The 21,595-nt window shown below is 42.2% G+C and overlaps 2 protein-coding genes across 4 annotated transcripts in view; both read right to left on the bottom strand.

Annotated features, from left to right (window-relative positions):
* nacc2 (NACC family member 2) overlaps positions 1–15,792 on the bottom strand; it is a 29,668-nt gene extending 13,876 nt beyond the window's left edge. Inside the window, exon 1 of the mRNA XM_031860402.1 lies at positions 15,154–15,792. The gene's annotated coding sequence lies outside the window, so the exon portion shown is untranslated. The remainder of the gene's footprint in view (positions 1–15,153) is intronic.
* Positions 15,793–16,614: 822 nt separating this feature from the next.
* On the bottom strand, positions 16,615–19,766 carry tmem250 (transmembrane protein 250). 3 transcript variants are annotated; one of them, XM_031860259.1, is made up of 2 exons: positions 19,574–19,766; positions 16,615–19,289 (listed from the first exon to the last, which is right to left on the bottom strand). In XM_031860259.1, the coding sequence occupies exon 2, from the start codon at positions 19,118–19,120 to the stop codon at positions 18,701–18,703; it is 420 nt and encodes a 139-aa protein (XP_031716119.1). In that variant the 5' UTR covers positions 19,121–19,289; positions 19,574–19,766; the 3' UTR covers positions 16,615–18,700. The 3 variants fall into 3 exon arrangements, with proteins under 3 accessions (XP_031716119.1, XP_031716120.1, XP_031716121.1); XM_031860260.1 differs by having other exon boundaries at positions 19,603–19,766; XM_031860261.1 differs by having other exon boundaries at positions 19,520–19,587.
* Between the last annotated feature and the right edge of the window lie 1,829 nt (positions 19,767–21,595).

Below are 21,595 nucleotides of genomic sequence, written 5' to 3'. Positions count from 1 at the left end.
CAGACAGACAGACAGACAGACAGACAGACAGACAGACAGACAGACAGTGTCCATCCATCGGCCCATCAATAAGTTATTGTGACTATTGTGTCCTTACATCGCCTCCTTGGTTCTCGCCTCTCCCTTTTCTCTATCCTTCCCGCCCTGCATACCACATACACACTGTCTCTCTGCCAATTAATGCACACAGGGCTGCATTGCAGTGAGGTTGGCACGTGCCACGGCAGCAAGCACAGTACAGAGTCTACAGACATGCATGTACGTGCCAGCCGGGCAGAAAGAGAGGGAGGGGGAGAGGGGGTTGGGGAGGGGAGGAGAGGAGAGGGGGGCAGTGAGGGAAAAGAGGAAGAGGGAGGGGGCGAGAACGAGCAAAGGAGAGTGAACGGAGAATATGTTGAGTCAGGCAGACAGGACGGCGGTGTGGCACACTGCACATATATACACCGACACACGGCCGCATGCTCATGTAAATGTATGCGCCACAGAATCTGCCGATATGCATGCACATGTACATTACTAGGACGGGCACACGCATTCACAAGCCCATAAAAGCACACACACACACACACACACACACACACACACACACACAAACATTCACACTGATATTGCAGCCTCCTCCCGCCTGCATTAAATATAGACTTTGCACATCCGTGATGAAAGAATATAAAGGCATGAACTCCCTCAACGAGTGACTACATGTGTGCGTGCGTGCCTCTCTGCTGCCTGTGTCCTCATTTCCTTCTGTGTTTGCATTTCCATGTCAAAGTTTCTCGCATACCTAGGCATGTTTTGATAATCAACGTTATATATGCGGCTGTGACTTTTGGCACTCTGTCAGGCGTGTGCACATGTGCACGTATGTTCGTGCATGTGTGTGGCAGCGTAGTTTGTGATTTAAGATATGAGATCTGATTGCTGTTGGTTGCTTTGTTGGAATGCGTTACATCCATTTTAAATCAAGGATTCATACCTACGCACAGTGTTATTAACTGTAGCAGCAGGTCCAGGCATATTTGAATAATATGAAGAAATGAAACGATTCGCCAGATGGCAGACAGACACATACATGCACACAGACTTAATTACTAGTTACACTGTAGCGATACCAAATGACAATAGGGTATCATTCAAACACAAGACTGCAAAAGTCAAACACAATTATGACTCATGTATTTGCAATTTTGTACTTTATAGAACAGTTCCACTAACTTGAATCTAAAAGTTAAGTTGGCGTCGTAATAACTTTTAATCAAGATGCAGATAATAAAAACCTAACTAAGCTGAACAGGCATTCAGAAGACAAATACAGAGAAGTGATCACGCTAATTCATATTTTATTACAGTACGGCAATGCACAAATAAAAGGAAATGAGAAGACATTTTGAAGTGCGCTGAATAGGAACAGCTCCTTCCTCTCGCGCTTATGTTCCCGCTATACAATCTCAATATGAACAGTCCCCTCGTTATAAATATTCAGATCCTGCAGTTGTTCTCATGTCTAAAGTGTACCAGACAACAGATTCTATCCACGTTGAGACGGCAACGCTCCCTGGCAACAGTTCTACCAATCGGGACCAAGCGGGTGTCTGACTGAGTCTGTCTGAGTATCATTATGGGATGTCGAAAGAGAGAGAAAGAGAAAGAGAAAGAGAGACGCTGCTTAGCACTGCTTTTAATGCAACATCATTCTCTGTGTATAGACCCTGCTGGGTGACGTTGTCTGCACATAGTCAGGATCAAAATCGTCTTCTTTAAAAAAAAAAAAAAAAAAAAAAAAAAAAGAAAGAAAAAGAAAAAACCTCCCTATGATTCATGCAGTTATGTAACAAACAGACAACTATGAAATGATTTGTTGTGGGCTGAATGTTGTCTGGTATATTTCCACTTGTATTCACTTAATATGCACCAATAATGTAACTTGTGGTCCGAGTAGGAGAAATGGCACAATGTTGTCCGTGGCAATATAAAAATGACAATGTGAATAGTAAGTCATGTAGAAACTTAAATAGTAGGGCGGGATGATTTGAACTAAAACCTGTATCATATCATCGTTTCACAATTAGTTTTAATACATCAGTACCTGAGAATGTATTTCTTGTGCTGGAAACAGAATGACCACGTACAGTTTTCTGGACGTCAGCAGATTGATTTGTTGAATTTCTGGTTATATGAATCTGAAGTCGCCTCTTAGTTATTCATGATAAACAAATCCATATTTTTATAATAACAACGAACAAATGACCGTGCGTAATGTGAAAGGGGTCGCTCAAAGTGACCAACCCAAAAGAGACAGATGTTTTTCTCAGGAGTTGTTCGAGACCAAAAAAAAGAAAACGAGCTAAAGGAGATTGAACGTTCGCCGTGTGTCCAGCAACACAACTCCAAATAAATCCTCATCGGAATCTGCAGTAAGTGTAAATAGGCTACTGCGTGCTAACAAGTTAGCATATTAAACGTCAGGGTGGGTTAACAGATCGTTTGCTAGCAGCGGACAAAATCAATTGTACAAGTTAATTTAGAATCACACTATGTAGGTTGTGTTCAAAATGTATTCTAACAGGTATTGTATTAGGAGCCGTTTGAACGACGGAAACTAACGATTCTTTTTTTGAAATACCGTTTTTTGTAGCTATTCTCAATTTTATAACAGAACTCAATTAAATTTGTGGTTTGAGATTCAGACTGGTAAGACATTCATAATTTGATACATTTTGTTTAGTGCCCACCCCTATCACATGCAATATTAACTCTTATTGCTACTGTAATTAGTGGACACGGTTTATTTCCCCTAAAATCAATCAGTCAAAGGCTCAAATGTCATTTGTATAAAATGACGAATAACATCCATCCATTTTCTAGTGCAGGGACAAGGCAAAGGTGCGAACATAAACACGTACTGCAACACATATGTAAAAACGCAGCCGCTTTATGGAGGAAGACAGCACTGCAGCAAATTAACGACCTGTTTTTGCAGCTTAAACTCCGACACGTCTGTGGTTGGAGACTTCACCAAACACAAAGTTGTGACAGGAAACTCCTGTAACGGTGGGCTACCGGTCTGTGTGGCTTGTAGTCGTGGTGATGTGCGTGAGAGAAAACGAGATAGTGGGAAAGACAGAGGAAGAGCATGTCCGTGTGTTTGTGAGTGAGTGAGTGAGTGAGTGAGTGTGTGTGTTGATGATCCTCCTGAGGCAAAGGCATTGCTAATGAACTCCAAGTGGCTGTGGGAGGTAAACAAACAAACAGAAGCAGCAGCCACTATATCACACCAAACTCCAGCAACTAGACACACCCATACGTCAACTCACATATACCCTTTGAATATACATGATGGCTTTTGGGCGTACAGTTGAGAGCTGAAGAGTTACAGATAGAGGGAGAGAAAAATTGAAAAGGTACATTAGGGGAGAATAAATTGAGAGAGGCAAAAAAGGAGGGGTGGAATAGAGGAGTTAGACGAACAAAAGGAGCGAGGACAGAGAGAGGGAGTGTGTGTGAAAGATGCAAATAGAAAAGAACGAGAGAAGTTGACAAAGCACAGTCACGGGGAGAAGAGAGTTAGAGAGAGCAATAGGGAAATCAGTCTGAGTGATAAAGAAAGGTAATGCTGAAAAAAGGAGGTCTGGATGGGGAATGAAACTGGGGAAGCCAAGACGACAAAACACACAAAGAAAATACAAAATGTTGTAGAAAAAAATCAAATACCATTGAGCTAAATAGACCTGATTGGCTGCATCAATAATTTTACCATTCAAAAAATGATCAGAATGTCCAATAATTTGGTATGTGGTGTAATTTCAAACCGTTGTATTTGGAAGGCAACAGATGAGGCCAAGTGATATCAACAAACTGACACTTTGTTCTAATCAAAAGACATTCCACCTCCACATTACTGACGCCAAGATGTCAGTTCCAAAGAGTCTTCTCAGACTGCTATTTTCTGGGAAACAAAATCCTGCTACATGACAGCGGAAAAGGAAAGAAAACATTTAGAACAACAGGGGAATGTGTTAAAAGGACAAAGAGTTTTTTGTTTTTTTTCAGTAATACTCATATTGCAGAAGCACAGGGGCCAACAGGTCGTTCCAGTTTATAGCAACACATAAGTGTGACGTTGGAGCAGCAGGGAAACTCACGCAAGACTGAGATGTTTCAAACAAACACTGACACAAGACCGAAAATTCCCCCCCCGATCTCCAACTTAAAAAGGAAGCTACGAAAACCAGCACAGGAAGAAAAAGGAGGGAAGGGAGAGTCCGCCAAGGCGAGGAATGGCATCAGTAGAACAAATGCGTGGATGTTAAGCAGCAGCATTTGTGTGTGTGTACACAATGATACAGTATACTGCATCATGAGTGCCATGTGATATTTCTTTGGGGCCAGTTTCATACTGATAAATCCTTTACATTGGCATCGGCTCCCAGCTGCCATGCGACTGGTGGGTGTCCAAAGCGTAACACACAACTGTACATTTTGCATGAGCCCAAGGGTGCTAATTTCATGCTGGTGTGCACTTATCTTCTGCCAGCAAAGTATCAGTTTTGATGGGCTCAGGCAGATTTGCCCATTTGGTGGTGACATTACCTAAAAATAAACTGATATTGTTCTCAATTTTGGTATGCATGGCATATTTAATGACAGTTTCATTGCAAAAGTTGGGGACTGTATGAAATAATTCTGTTAAAAATTTTAAAAAAAGGGAGGGTTATGCAGTTTTTTCTTATCCTACCTTCATGAAGGTAGGGTTTACTGCAAGGCTAATTTTATCTAGGTGTACCCAATTGTCGGAGCAGTGTGAATGCATGCAAATTGCGAAACTTTTTCATGGTACAAAGTGTATGTGAACAGATAACAGTGTTTGCCCTTGGCATCACAGCGGGGGTGTTGAACTCCTGCTTTGACAAGGACATCGGTTTATTCTCCGGAGAAGTCTTTGTTGCATCTCGAATGCGCTCCCTCATTTCTGTATACGGAAGGTAGACAGGTTTGAGGCGGAGCTGATTGGCTGAAGTTGACACCTGCCTTTAGAGCTCCTTGATAATTTATTCTTGCAAGTACAATTACAAAGCAGGGGTGTTACTGCTGTGCTCGCGCTCCTGGCCACGAGACATCTGATACTCAAGTATGCTAAAAACACAGCGGATTTGTGCAGTTGCTTGCACTTTTGTTTGGAAAAGCACAGGGCCCTAAAACCCCATGGATATCCTCCTTAACATGGCCTTCATCTGGGGACAAGTGCCATGAGTGGGCCTGCCGAGTGTCACACAAGGACTACAATTAGGTTAGATGTCACAGGAGGTCTGCATGTGTGCGAGTGTATGTGTATCAATGGAGACAGTCTGTATGCTTTTGTTTTTCTACCAAAACGTGATTTGATATTCATGGTGAACGAGACAGTGAAAAATGGGAAATGGGGTGAATCGGTATGAAATGAAAGCATATCAGTGGTGATCCTGCACAGGCTATACAGAACAGACACTAAGTGAACAGAGTGAGTGAGAAAATATTTCATTGTACAAAACGTATGTATTTTTAACATCGATCTGTTGAATAGATTGACTAAAAATTCAAACAATAATCAAAACATTTTTCATGTTCAGTGTTATTTACCATAATGCGTGTCCTTAAGGTCTAATAAACCCGCGGAGTGCATTTCCTTATAGAAATTATTATATTTCAAATCTTGAATTGTTTCCATCCTGCCTCGGTTGGCACATTGCTGCGTTTCTTTGTGCATTAGTGCCACCGACTGTGGAATAGCGTGAAACCGGTGGAAGAAGTGTGAATTGCGTCGCCGGCATCTGTGCATGCTCGTACATGTGCGTGTGAAAAAACAAAAACAAAAACGGGGACCTACTCATAAAAACATTGCTACTAGTCATCAAAAGCTCGACAGGGTACGATTATTTTTTCATTTTTAGGTTTTCAGATTCACCATAACGTTCTTCTTCCCCTCCTCCCTTATACTTCACACTTTATCTCCAAGTGTGGTTGGAATTTATATTCGTCTTTATGTCAGCATTGTGATTCTTGTCTACGAAGATTCTTAGTCATCCAGGTCAAATTCGATCTAGAAGCCAAAGCGGGCTGGATTTGCCGTTTCAGACTCATCCAAGGAACTTCAAAAGGTTCTGGCGGGTGGGGAGTTCCCGGGCGTTTGAATCTCAAAGAGCTTAAGCTTTGCTGGGGGAGTTTTAAGCTGATAACGGAAACAAATAATAAAAAAAAATGTTTGAGATGTGGTTTCAAACAGTCAGAGTATTTAGCTAAAATTATTTTTAAAACATCTGAGCAAAATAGTTATTAATCAATTTCACAGCCTCATCAATCCAAGCCCTGTTAACTACCAACATTTAAGTAATGTGAAAATGACTGCACTGTAACATGTGCATTTTGGGGGAGTGCCTTGGAAAGAATAACTAACTTACTATCCAGGGCTCGTACCAAATTCCTATTGTTGTTCCTGAAGCACAGCTCCATCCATGAGACTAAGGACCTTCAGAAGTTCTTCCCTTTCTCATTCACGCTGAGAAAAAAAAGTCTCCTTTGCCGGTCTATAGGTTTTTACCAGCTGCAAAGCCATTTCAATGATAAGGTCTTTAGGCATTCATGTGTTGGGAGAATGTGACACATTATGCCAGTGAATGTTCATCCAAGAACAATTAAAAATGATAAGGATAGCAGCTGCAGCAAGAGTGTCAATCAAACAGGGGGAAAGTGAGAGGAGAAGGATTGTGGCACCTTTACGACAAACTGTGTTAAAGTTTCCAGTGCATATAGCACAGTGAGTATAAGAGTGAGCGACAGGAAGAGAGTGACACAGAAGAAGAGAGAGAGGAGTGGGGTGGAGGGGGGATATGGAGATGATGAACATGCCATTTTGATCACCCCGCGCTGTGCTGAATGTTCTGCAGTGACACATGCGTGACATCAGAGCAGCCCAACATGACCGCCAGAGGAGCCCAGCGCAGTGCAAAAAAAACAAAAATGAGGACACATCTTTCAGCATCAGTGTCCCACTGTCTACAGACAGGCATACACAAACACACACCCACACAAAGACATATACAGAGAGAGAGCAGTGCCCACATCGGCTGAGCCACGTACATTTTTTTCCAATTAGAGCAGACAGAATGCTTTAATTCATCATCTTGCATGCAAGAGAAAAAAAAAAAAAAAACAGGAGTAGGGGAACGAAATGCAGTTTGATATGATCATCAGGGTAGGTGAATCAAAAGGCCGTCTCACGACATGGGACGTTTCCCATAATAAAAATAATAGAATGCCGTCTAGTGTTACGCGTTATAAAAGCCTTGTTTGTTCAAGTGCACAGCAATACATTCACATTTATTTTGAGTGCATTACCCCCCCATGCCCACCCTCACACGCAAACACCCGTCAGTGTGACCCAAGAGTTTCCCAGTCAGCACCAGACTAAGCTAGCATACATGTGATCAAATAACATGCCACCTTGGTTAACCTCATGGCCAACACTGAGAAGGGCCCGAGCTCTGCGAACAGAGCTTTTTTTTTTAATCTCTTTCTCAAGTCAGAGTTGAGAGAACATTGACTCAATGAAAAGGGCATTTTTCAGTCGTATGTACATATAGATGGGGGTCAAATGAGGATGAGTGTTATTGCTAAATCATGTGGTAATTCCACAGAATGAACTCACACACACACACACAAGTGTACATGACTTAAAGTGCTTGCTGTTGCGTGATCCTGTACTAAAGTCTCAGTTATAATAGCCTCCCTTAAGGAGATAACATCGTGAAAACTTTAAACAGGATTTTTTTTTTTTTTTTTTACTTTTAGTAAAAGGTTATTTTGGTTTGCGGATGGACTGACAATATGGCCTATACTGTTTTTCATATAGCTACAAATGTATCAATTCAAATATATATATTTTCAATGTTAAAGTAATAGTTCCACATTTTTGGAAATACACTTATTTGGTTTGTTTCTGAAAGTTAGATGAGAAAATCAATACCACTCTCACATTCATATATAGGTATATAAATATGAAGATACCGACAGCAGCTGGCTAACTTAGCTTAGCACAAAGACTGGAAACAAGGGGAAATAGCTGGCCTTGCTCTGTCCAACTGTAGAAAATAAATAAATCTGCCTACCAGCACCGCTAAAGCTCACTAATAAACACATATCGCATTTTAAGAACACTCAAGTACAAAAACATCAAGTTGTCCATTTAAAAAGGAGTTGCGTGCTATTTTTTTTTTTTGGTAAGGAGCAACGCCTGACAACGTTTTTTTGTATGGGTGAAATAAACGAGATGTAAGGCGTTACATAGTGAGCTTTAGGGGAGCTGGTAAGATATCTTGTCTTTTAAAAAAAATCGAGTCCTAATCCTAAATTCGAGTCCTAATGCTAAAGGCGCTAACCGGCTGTAGCTACGTAGCACATCAAGGGATGATTAAGTTAATTGTTGCCTTCAGAACAACCACAAAACAAGGGACATTTCTATAATTTAGCATATTAACAACCAATAAATTTACAGGCAAAATCAAGTCAGTGTGGCTTTCCCCCTTCTGCAGGGAACACAATTGCAAGCATCAGGTAAGTAATGCTGTGATTTTAAAGTAATTGCAAACGCATGTTAGCTGGGGAAATGGGAGGGGTGTGTGTGTGTGTGTGTGTGTGTGTGTGGGGCTGTGTAGTGAAAACTACCCGCCTCAGATTCCTGTCTTTTTCCACTGGCTCCTACCAGCATTCTGCCAGGCTGTTAGGACATGAAGAGCACATACAGGACAGGTCATCGCCACAGAGAAGGGGTCAGCCTATTTGCTTTCCTCGCTTACTACCTTATGCGCTAATTAGCATGCTTTGTTTACTGGCACGAGTCTAGAGAGACTTGAAGTTTGCAGCGATTTAATTATGTACAGCACACAGCGAAAAGAGCATGGAAAATTGAGGTGGGCTACAAGGATAAATGCCATCCACAGTGCTCTCTCTCTCTCTCTCTCTCTACTTCTGTGTGTATCTGAATGATTCTGTGGGTTTTATTTATGCGTTTGTGAATTTGTGTGTTTGTGCATGTCAGCATGCGTCATCCCCCCCCCCCGAATTATAGGTTTGACTTTCACAGTAAATCTAATGTCCCCTCACCGAAACTTGACGGATCTGAGAATTTATCAAGCTACAGTCTTCAGTTACAAAAGCCCTTGCAAAGATATGGGGGGGGGGGGGTTTAAAATGTTGGTATATTTAAGGTCACACATTCTTCTTTAGAGATATTTAAGTCAATACAAGTGACCTTAAGGTTGTGAGCCCTGACATAAATACACAAAAGGAGTTCAACCAGAGTTCCCCGAATGGGAAATCATGTGCCAGGCAGTGGTGGGCCGTCAGGGCCAGCTAAGCCTTCTCTGCTGGCCTAAACAGAATCACAAAGTTATGGCTATTTTATAATTTAATAATTTTTCACAAATACACTACATGTATTATCATTTCCCCCCCCCCCATTTGCTTATTTTCTCATTGCACAGCTCCTGTCTTCCTCTGTTGCTCCGCTTCCAGCCTGCAGCGCTGCTTCCAGCACAGCTTGTTTCAAGGAGAGCTTTAATCCAATCAGATTCAGCCTCTATTTCTCTACGTAAGGAGAGAGGCCCGAGGTCCTCTAGCTAGACCTTGCAGATTAAAGTAAATGGGGACGATATTGTTGATTGTCATAGTCTTCAACCAATCAGATCTTTAGTTTGACATGTTGGGCGTATTCTTTGACGTGCCACTGCTACCCAGGTAGCCTGCTAAGTACGTCTGCATTAACGTGCGCCGTGATTGGTCAGTGGGCCAGCGTGACTTTTGTCAAACAGAAAGCTAGCTAGCAGATGTTAGTGTTTACTAAGTGTTCAGGTTGAAACATATGTAAGAGAAGTTATGACATCTCGAGCGTTTTGCTTGGTGTAGATTCTTTTTTTTTTAACCTAGCTGTGTTTTTTAACACTCAATGGCTGAAGGAGGAGAAACGGATTTCTCAAGACCAGAAAAACTGGACATCACATAAATATATGCGACTGGTTCATGCGAGTTTGTTCTTGTTATTGAGTTAATTACGTTGATTCCGACTTGTCCGTTAATGACAAAGCATCCCGTCATCGCGGGTTTTGCCGCGGTTGTTTTCCCGTTAAGCTATTTTAGCGTCGCCTCAGCAGTTTTTTGTTTCATTTTTTTTGTTCCGGGTTCAGAGGTCACAAAGCCCGTTGTCTGTTACGTGAGCGCAGTCCACCGAAAACATATTTCCCACAATTTAAGCTTCTGCATTTTCCAAATGCACTAGTATTATTCAAACGTATCGTACGTGTATCATTACACCCCTAGAAACAAATAAAAACGGTAGCTAAGGCTCATAATTAGGTTATTCAACCAGGTGTAAAATGCACGGCCCGCCGTAATACTGTTTTTTTTCAGAATCGCCCCTAATACATGTTACAATACCAAGTGAAACAAGCTCTCTATAAGGCTACATAACCTTCATTCATTTTTTTTATGTGATGATGCCACAAATACCATAAAATCAGGCAAAATAGCTTCGACTGTGAAGTATTAAATAAAATGTTCCATCCAATTTGGGAATGAAATCTCATGACCATCAGAAACACGTCCTTATCATACTTCTCGACACATAATTATTCGCTACGGCTACGTGCTCCTATTCATGCTGAAAATACTTGGAACAATCAAATGTGCACATGCTCCCTTTCTTTTCTTTTTTTTTTCTTTTCTACTCAAGCACAAATGAACACASACACACACACACACACACACACACACACACACACACACACACACACACAGGCACGACATTCATGCCATGTGATCTTGCTAGGCATTATGCCAACAGCCAAACATGTCACTTACCAGAAATCTCTGAGACAGAGTGAGAGAGTGAGAGAGAGAGTTAGACAGAGAGAGTGTTACAGAGAGAGAGTTAGAGAGAAAGAGATTCTGCACATTTGTCAGTTTGTGAGAGCTCCTTCTTGTCGAATGCAAGTACAGTACATACACATGGAACATGCGATTTAGCTGCTGCAGTTATCAGCAATGTAGTGTGTGTGTGTGTGTGTGCAGTCAATTCTGAGAAAAGGAGAGACACGTGATCTCTGAGATCTAATGTGGAATTGTTCTGAGGAACATGCCATGTTTACTGTTCATTGTCTGAATTCTTGGAAGGCTTCCTGAAAAGCACGTAGCCAAAGTAGCCCGAATGAGCTACAGTTTAAGGTTCCTAATGGCTTTAGCTGATACTCTCTCTCTCACATTTGCTCCCTCGTTATGTTTTTTTCCACATTTCTGTACTTCAGCATGTACATAAATGCACTGTACCCGTGTGTCCGTCCACAGTAAATGACAAACAAAGTACTTAATGGTAGTAGAAACTCAGATCCATAACAATATTACCATCTCTGTGTAGACTACAAACCACTGGGGGGGGGGGGGATAAGAAATTAATTTTATGATTTACCTTAGCCTCAAATCTGTGTGAAAGACTGAAAGTAGGAGGGACTGACAAAAGGTAGTAGTGAATTCCAAGAGCCTGCTACATGACTTATTCATTGGAATGAGCGGTGCATTTGAGGAACTGCCCAACCCTTTTTGGCAATCACCTTTTAACATGCAGTCTGGCTGCAAATTAATAGTGTCATGCAAGATATATGCAAATCTTCTGCTTCCAAATTTATTGAGGGAGTCTTACACATATATACATCATCAAAACCCTTTTTAAAAAACTATTGATTTAGGTGGAAAACGTTGCCTACCGGGTAGCTATATCAGTTAGAAGACAGACCAGGGAACATTAGTCATTTGGACGTTTAACGTTTAACTAAGTTAATCTATTTTATCAGCAGTGCAGCCAGATTCGCCTATAAAGCCGTCAATCTGATTTGATGCGAGTCCCAACTTAATTTGGGCTTTGATGAGAAAATATGTGGACAAGGCAAGGTCACCGGGGCCTCCGACTTTGTTTACTATTAATCTGCATTTCAGGAGATGAGGATTCATACCCCTTTAAAACAGGGGCTGTATTTAACATTTAGAGTTAATATAGCAGAAAACAACCATTTGCTATGTGAGGAAAAACATGGCTACCTGAATAAACCCGTTCCACCTCAGGTAAACACTGTTAGCTCTGTCAGCAACTTTTTCGCAAAAGTTTGCACTTTTAGCGCCATTAGACGAGCCGGCTCGCCGTCGACACGTTGGGAGCCTTCGAGAGGCAATCGGAATGCTCCCAAATCCCGGATCTCGCACCTCTAAACCCACACAGAGTGTTGGTTCTTCTGTTTCTATCTTTCAAACCTTTTTGGATGGCTAACACTAAATTCATCTCAGAGTTATGGACCTTACCAGGCTTTTATACTGAACTACCCCCCCCGATACTGACAGACACCATCAGCACATTAAGAAGAGAACCAAACTGTCATATTTTTATATTCCATCTCTCTGGTACATTAGTTTAAGTGCTCTGCGAAATACTACATGACAAAACATTTGCACGTTGGCCAAACAGAACCAATAGGAAATGGTATATTCATATATGCGAACAAATTCCAGTTGCCGCCACTCAAAGGAAACAAACACCTTACAAACCGCTGGAGTGCAGACCAACTGATATGTGTAGGAAAGGTAGATACAATTAGAATCGCCTTCTTCTAAAACATACAAGTCACAATTTTGACTCTTGACATTCAATTCAGCAGAAAGACGTTTCGTCACAGTTAACCTAAACTGTTCCAATAGCAGCAACCAACATGCCTGAACACACCAGCAGCAGCAGCAGCAGCAGCAGCAGCAGCAGCAGCAGTTGTTGTGCTACATAGTGGATACAAGAATGTATGAGAATATGATGCATGACTGGTGCCCTGTATCGCATACCATCAGCAATGACTCATTACCGTCTCAGGAAAGGAAAATCAAACACACATAAACACACTCCCCACATGAGTATACACGCATATAGAGTGCACCAAGCAGACACACACAGAGAAAATGAAGGGGAAAAAAACTCCAGGTTCTGAATGTTCCAAATGTGTTATTGTTGTCCTCAAATATTTGTGTTCTCAGAAATTAAGAATATCATAGTTTGTATAACCTCAATATGCCTTTCATGTGTTGAGGCAACCTCAATTCTAGTTCATTCAGGGTTGTAACAAGAGATGAGGCAAGTCTCTCGCAGCCTTTGTACTTTCTCCCTCTTTCACCCTTCTCTGCCAGTATCCGCATCAGTTATATTTGAAACTGTGCTGTCGTTCTCTCTCTCTCTCTCTCCTTGACACTCCCCACTTGCACACAGCCCCGGGCCCCCTTGTGGAATGCTGTATAATGTGAGGCCTATGGAGGAAGGGCATGCCGGGACACAGCGAGCACGCGCGCACACACACACAGACACACACACACACACAGACACACACACACACACACACACACACACAAATACAGCTGTTGAGAGCCATCACAGCCCTTTGGCAGACGTCCAAGTCAAAGTTGAGTGGCGTTGGAGGGCCTCCGTTTCGAGAGAAAGAGGAAAAAAAAATAAAAAATCCCACATTTTCCATGTATGTTGTGTTAAACACTGAAGATAGAAGCTTGGCAGTAAAAAACTCCCATTACCCCAATCTGATTTCCCCGTATTTAGGGGGGAGGGATATCGTAAACCACCTTGTAAAAGCTACCTTTAAGTCTGGCAGGCACACCTATGGATTCACACTGTTTTAGTAATTCAAAAGGGAAGTACGATACACCTTGTTATGCCCCATGATGTTTCTACAGGGGAGAAGCAGAAACAGATGGGCACTAAAAACGCTCAAACACTCTGAAGTGGGACTCAAAAGTGTAAAATGGCGAGGAACGCCACTACGCTACCTAAATGATTCATACGAGTCCATAAGCCAAGCTGTCGTTTTAATGTCCAACCTGCGCGACACCTGTCTGGGGACCAGGATGCTACATATACTGTAAACTACACTCTCGGTCTGTGTCGAAACCACATGACAGAGATTAAGATGTGTAGACCATAACTAACTTGGAAATATTTGGGATTTTGTATTTTTCATAGTCATCTTGAGAATAAACGCACGGCTTGGCGGCGGACTAGAGAATAAGAGCAGGGTGACAGAGAGAGATTGTGTGTGAGAGGGAAGGAAAGTGACAGGAAATGAAGAAAAATGCCACAAGTTGCAAGCTGGCTAGCCACACACACACGCACGCACACACACACACACACACACACACACACACACACACACTGCACCCATGTATGTATATGCAGGAGAAAGGGGGGGAGGGGGATTGCATGTATACTCTGATGACTCCTGCAGGGTTCAGGTGAGGTAAACAGCTGACACTACAGCAGGCAACAGTAAAGTGTATGAACCACATTTTTTTGGCCCAAATACTTTATAGCCTGTGTCATGTCTTGTTTTGTCTCTTGTACATAGGAAACATGTTAAAGATGAAACCACAATTTAAAGAATACCTGGAACGAACAATGCTGACAATTGAATGCGTGGAAAATGCTTAAGGTTGAGAATTTGGGAAGCCAGCCGCATACCGATTACTACACGTGTGCAATAATGACCCACACAGCAGCAACTTCAATTGATTGGTGTAAAGTAGGCCCATTCCTTGACGCAACAATGCAACATATAGCACCACAATGGATCCTTATGGGCGGAGAGATTTTTTTTTTTGTTGTTTTGGCTTCATCGTGACGCAACACCGATCAACTAATGACACCACTATTTCCTGTGGTTAAGAGTTTAAAAGTACTGCCCGGCTTTATAATTAGACTACAATCATTTATGGATGGTAAAGAGGTACACATAGGACTCCTTAAATCATTCTAGTACCGCATGGTACACCTATTATCCTCCGCGTGAAAACATTCACGTTTCGCGAGATCACTTCATGAAAGTTTAGGAGTCATACTTAGTTTAGCTGGTAGTTTCATCTAAATTAACTCCCATGCTGTAATGTCAGCAGACAGTCGGGGTGTGCGGTCTGCCTATTGTGGCTGTAAAGAAGGAGCAGCGAGGGAATAATGCACGGTAAAATAAAAAAAAGACCTATGCGTCACACAAAAGCTAGGCATTGTAAACATCAAGCCAAGACAGAAGGGGATATATTTACCCGAAAATATGTCGCTATTCCATAAACTGCGGCTGTCAGCTGGCGCAGATGTGGCAGGCTTTTCTCTCTTCGGATAACCTGTAAAGTTTGCGGGGTGTAAAAAAAAAAAAAAACCCCACAACAACAGCAGGGCCCGGTTTCCCCCCTCGTCCGCTGGCTCACTCTATATCACTCCAGTCCTATCTTGGCTGCTCGTCTCTCTCTCTCTCTCCCCCCCATCTCTATCCCACTCTCTCTTTTCTCTCTGCCCGCTCCTATCCCTTTGCAGGAAGTGAACGCCGCTCACATGAACAGTGCATGCAGCCTGACATCATGCACCACCCGGTAAAGAGTTCTTTTTAAAGACGCAGACGTGTGTTTGTTTTTTTAGGAGGACCTGCCCGGGTTACTGTAGGTACACTGTAGTCTACGCGGCAAAAACGGACCGTCAGCGGCGTTCGGTCATACCGTGCCGCCTTTACGGACACGCGAACTCGGTGCACTCTGCGGGGCTTAAAGGTGCAGACTTCTGTCTGTGCTGTACCAAAACCCACGCGGCGAGTTAAAGCCCGCTACCGACGCTGGGTGTGATATGTCAACGAAAAGACAACGTATTAAGGGGCCTCATATGCGGCTGTGAGTAAGACAGGAGCTCGTTGTGCTCCTAAATAAAATGTACATGTGTGGTTGCCTCACGTGTCCCAATGTGATGACAGCTCACGCTACACGGTGCGCATGTGCGCTGTTCTGCTAAATTATAAGCGCCAACTGGCGGCGGTGTGACCTCAAGTCAACTTTTCTTTACTGCAGGCATGCGATACCACAGTGACACAGCTCACTAAATAAATCACTGCTACTGGCTCTACTGTACTTCACGGTGGCAGGATATTCGCCATGATTGTCACAAAGAATGCAACATTATATATTTTGAATGTTTATATGACCATATACATTTGAATGTATTTTGTATACTTCTATACTTCACCTATTTGGCTTGCGACCCTTTGAAGCCAAATTGCAACCACTCGCCAAACTGAACATATTCAGACATGCCATAGTTGGATGTTAAGAAACATAATTATCCTAACTCCTTAATCAGCTTGTGACCGCTGGAAAATTGATCACAACCTCCAGCTTACGAACCCCTGTCGTAAGTGATCGACGTTAAACTACAGCAATCTATCATACTATTTTGCAAATCAAATCTTTTCTGAAAAGAAGCATTCAGACACCAGCCATCAGATAAACGTTGAGTAAAACACATAATCAACTGCATTTATAAATTCTGATCAAATGGATTTACTTCCTGGTATATGGCCTAACCAATTTAGTAAACGTATTTTGTCACTTCCCACTTATTCCTGTGTAAACTTATCTATGTAGGCCATATCCCAATTTGTTGCGATTCATGATGGCACTGGATTATCTTTATTTCGCTCTCTCCTTATATTATATTACATTATAGCTCATCTGTAACTTTCTGTCATCTCACGGTGTAAAGGTTTTGTTGACATCTCCAATAAAGTACCATGTTTTTATCTGTACCAGGATGAGGAGTCCTGTGATATTCCCACATGGTTTTACAGTGTGCTGATGGCATCTGATAGAATTCACAGTGCACCTACTGTACCTCTTAGTATTTAGACAGTGTATGGTGGCACTGTAACGTCCCTACATGGACTATCATGCGTCTGTGGTACTCGGTAGCGAGTTGATAATGTCATTATACGTAGGTCGGTGCCGTAACTACAAATTCATTCAGGTTTACAAGGAAATTAAAGATGTTTCATCATGACTTTCCGTCCAGCTTTACTTGTAAAACTGTAACTGGCCTAATAAAACGGCAGCGGATTTTGTTCGCTCCCGTTGTTAACCGCGGTCTAGCAGCAACACAGCAGATCAAATTTTGGGTGAATGAGGTTGACGTGGCATGACATGCTTCATGAACTTCAAAAGATAACCAAACACAAAAGAGGCGTCAATGCCAATCAATAATCTGGACAAAAGTAAAAAAAATAAATAAAAATGAAACCGACCAGTCATTCAGACATAAGCAATCGACTTCAGCTTTTCAGACAAAAAGGAGAATTGAAAATGAGCAGGCCACGACTTAATCATCACGCCTACCTTCTGCACCATGTTGACATCACAAGACAACTCATGTTCTCTAGACGCTCCTCTGTTGTAACTGGGCTGTCGGATCGGCCCAGCTCAGAGCATGAGGCATATTACGTGTTGATCCTCCGAAACAAAAGCTTATTGTTTCCCCCCCCTCCCGATTATCTAATTACAGCCCGAGGCCATACCAGTTTCAAGCATGTCGCAGTCAGGCCACCAGCCTCTGTGTCGAAAGCTCCCATCTAAAGATAGACTCTTTGGTTGCTGTTTTTTCACACTAGCCAGATAAAACCTAAAGGTGATGCTTGGCACACTTATCCTCGCAAATTATGCGGGGTTAAGTTTAAAAGGCTTTGTTTTTTTTTTCTTTAGTGCCTCAGCCCTCCGATTCTGTAAGCATACTCAATGCCACGTGAAAACGAGGCTATATAAGGTGATTGGGACACAGCCATTGCCATTGTTATGCTTGGCAGGCACGGCGGGGTCTAGAGTCGTGGCTGGTGTTTGCGTGCTGGAGGAAGCTAAACAGAGAAGTCTGTCAGAGGCGCTGTGAAAACAACGTGTAAGAGAGCGACTGATGGAACATTTGACCTAAAGACACTCAAATTCAATTTGACCCGTCACACACACTCTTGTGACACAGCTCGAGGCATGCTATCATGGGTGTTGGCCAACACAGTAAACACATTCACTCGGCCATGCGTTGCAAAAGCACCAAACATTTCATTAACAGGAAATACATTTAATAACTTTACAAAAAGAGTTGATGTGTAGTCACTTGTTCTATTCTTCCCCACCATTTTCACAAAACCACATTACACACACTGTTGGACAACTTTTTTTTTTTTTTGGTCACTTTATCCACCATAAGATACAGAGTCTCTGTGGTACATGTATGTTTACGTGATGTAGTAGTTTGTTTACACAACCGTATATCTCTCAACCTGGGAATCGTGCTACATTTATCCGATGGGGGGGCCCGGCGCGTGGCATTTTTGGCACAAATTACATGTCTTGCATCAGACGGCCGTGATGCACATCATTCATATGTTCAGTCACTTTGACATGCAACATTGACATTTTCCATTATCGTAAACAAATGAGTTTCTAGCCAAGATTTCAAAAAGTTGTGAAAACGGTTTACAAATGGCATGAAAATACAGTTGAAATTGAAGCGGTTTTGACTGACTTCATGCATCAGTGTTGATATTCAGCCGCCAGGTGGTTCTCTCCCAGTTATACAGGACCAACAATTTCAAAAGGACTGTCCACACAGTTGTTACAGAGGTTCTTAATGGGCTCTATCATATCTGAAACTAGACCAAAACGATTTTTGAGTTGACGTCGAAGGGGTCTTCTTGACTCGAGCCGACAGTGATGCAGAGCAGTGCTACGGGACACGAGAAAGGTAGATGTCGTCCCATAACACTACGGTCGTTCCCATCTGGAGCTACATGTCCACGAACACCATGAAGCACCAGCCGAGGCCCCCCACCAGAAACATGGTGATCTGCATGCTGTAGATGATCAGGTCATTAAGCACCCCAAAGTCCAGGCGCCGGTGCCCTAGCAAAAGCAGAATGATGGACAACTTGTACTGCAGCCGCAGGAGTACGCGCACGCTGACGTACTGCACGAAGAAGAGGACGGAGAGCGCCACCCAGAGCAGAGAGGTCAGCAGGCTGCAGCCGAAGTAGAGGAGGAAGCGGAGGAAGCTGTACATGCAGCGGGAGCGCAGGTACAGGTCAAAGTTGTTGTACTTGGTGCGCACTAGCTTAGAGGCGTGCGTCGACCCGCAGGCCGAGTGCATGCAGGTGGTGTGGGGGCCATGGAAGCTGCGCACCCGCCGTGGGATGGGGATCACAGGCATGGGTGGGCTACAGGAGCCCAGCGCAGTGCACAGGAGTCCCAGTGACAGGTGGAGGAAGTTGGCTTCATTTGGTTGTGGAGCAAAGAGTGGCTCTTGCAGGAGCCCAGGAATGTGATGTAGCTGCCGGTAGGGCCCGTCTGCTTTGAATTCCAGTCAGCAACATTTTCCCCTTTGAATGCAGCAAGAAATTACATTGTTACTTCATGTTTTTATATATATTTTCATAACACACACAGTACGTTATTGCAAACCTAATACAAGAAAATGCAGGCCCGTACGTTGGGTATTTCAACAGATGGGTGTAAGCTTTTGTCTGAGCATAAAGCTAACAATGTGTGTATTAATGGCTAAATCATAGCTAGCACACACTATATTCTGCCTAAAAAACTATGAACTTACATATATATTGTGGTCTAGAAATAAGTCATCGTGCAGAACCAATGGTAATCTTACATGCAACACTACGACGACTTCCTCCTCACCAAAAAACAACAACTGGCGTTTGAGTCTCAGACGACTGGAGCATTGTTTCACATTATAGACAGCTGGCTGGTGACATAAACACACGGGATTTGTTGTCTTTCTTTTCCACGATGCACTGTTTCGTGCCAGCGGAGGTGAGGCGGCGACGGCGAGCCGGGTTGCGTGTACGTCGCGTCGCAAAATATATGAGTCATCCTGCTGTGACGACAGCTGCCGACTTAAAGGGGAAGTGCTCCTGAAGAAGGATGCTCGGTTTTGGAGTTCAGTTCACGCAGCCATATGTTGGAGCAAACATTAAAGTGGGATTGTATATTGTTTATGTGTGTAGTTTTGGCATTGGGAAGATGATTTCAGTTTGCTTTTAGATTCAAATCTACATTGGTATAATTTTCCCTACTTCCCTAAAACAAAAGAAAGAGGTAGATTTCAACACCGTTTGGCCTTTGGAACTATTTATTTTACAATATTTTACAACATTGACTACAAATACACAAGATTCAGGAACTAAAACACCACAAAATTATATATATAAAAAAAAAAATTCTGATTAACAATTTTCAGTATTTTTATAAAATCATTATTTCTGCCATCCCACATCTACCTGCAACATTTATGTTAGAGGGCTTTGTAACTTTTCCCCTTTATTACCAAAAAAACTTGCACTGCAAAGGTCATGTGTGCATCCGTAGTCATGAGTCTGTAAATCTCACACAAGGTTGCACAGTGCGTCTACACGCAAGTGTGTGAAGCATCTCTCTCCCTCTGTATATCAAGTAACCTTCATTGTGCAGATTTATGGGTTGGCGGAATGATTACATGCCAGCTATCTGTCAGCGAGCCGGGTGGCAGCAGGTGATGCTAAATCATAATACGGCCTTTAAAAAAAAGTGAAAAAAATAGTTTATTGCAGTTTTTAATAGTGTGCTGGATCACTTTGCTGGGAATTTAAAGCGGCATTATACAAACTAAGAAAAACAAACCTTATCATATTTCAACAAACACTCATAAAACTGTTCCTGAGGCTGAATGTATTAATCTGTGTACTTTGCTTTCACATTATGATCAAATATATCAAATAACAATTTGAGTGGCGGCCAAAGTCTGAAGTCAGCTCGGACTTATATATGTATATAAAATGGAGGGCATTTTGTCCACAAGAGAGCACTCACTCTGCACCACTTATGTATTTTATTAAATGATAAATTCCCATTAAAAGCAAAGTGTGAGAAGTGTCAACTGCCACCTCAGTCGACATCAAAGCTATGAAGTGGTAACAGGCTGCAGCCTAAAAAACCCACCTAACACCAGCCATACTGTGGATGGTTGATCCATCTGCGTGGCTTATTTTTCTAAGTATTCTCCTTGAAGGCTTTCTGATAAAGATTTTTTTTAAAGCTTGGGGTCATATGTTGAAGCTATTAGAAGAGCTGCTTACAGTACTCCCTTTCATTTGCTCGTGTGATCATGTAGCCTACTTATGAACTTTTTTTTTCATATCTATTCCATCACTGTGACAAACAACCTTAAACCGAGGCACTGGAACCTTGATTTAGTAAAAAACAAGAAGCTTCTTCATTTTTAATATTAACAGACAGTTACATCAGGGGATTTATCATAGGAACCTTGAACATTAATTATGGCCTCGTCCATATCTTATTAATTTTAAGGTACAATCGGAAAATAAATCACGTTATCCCATCAAAGCTCATTCATGGACCAGTTAACTTCATCGCTATTCAATCATTTTTCCACCTGTGGCCACAGTGCCAGTGCAAAACGTCAGTATGGTTTTACTTTTTAAGTTACTTTTTGTTATTTTGAGACTGCAGTTTTCATCACCAAATATAACTCACTAAATCCCAAACTGAAAACTTCTTAAACTCGATATCTCAGATAGAGATACTGCTGATCCTAGTAATCTTAAACTCACAAAATACTTCCTTACACTGTAAATCGCTGAGTCATCACACCCATTTAGCAGTAACTTGGTTC

The sequence above is a fragment of the Anarrhichthys ocellatus genome, unplaced genomic scaffold, assembly GCF_004355925.1.
Source record: "Anarrhichthys ocellatus isolate YVR2014 unplaced genomic scaffold, GSC_Weel_1.0 scaffold23, whole genome shotgun sequence".
Taxonomy (NCBI): domain Eukaryota; kingdom Metazoa; phylum Chordata; class Actinopteri; order Perciformes; family Anarhichadidae; genus Anarrhichthys; species Anarrhichthys ocellatus.
Note: the sequence above shows the minus strand (reverse complement) of the source record. Positions and strands in the feature narration are given on the sequence as shown.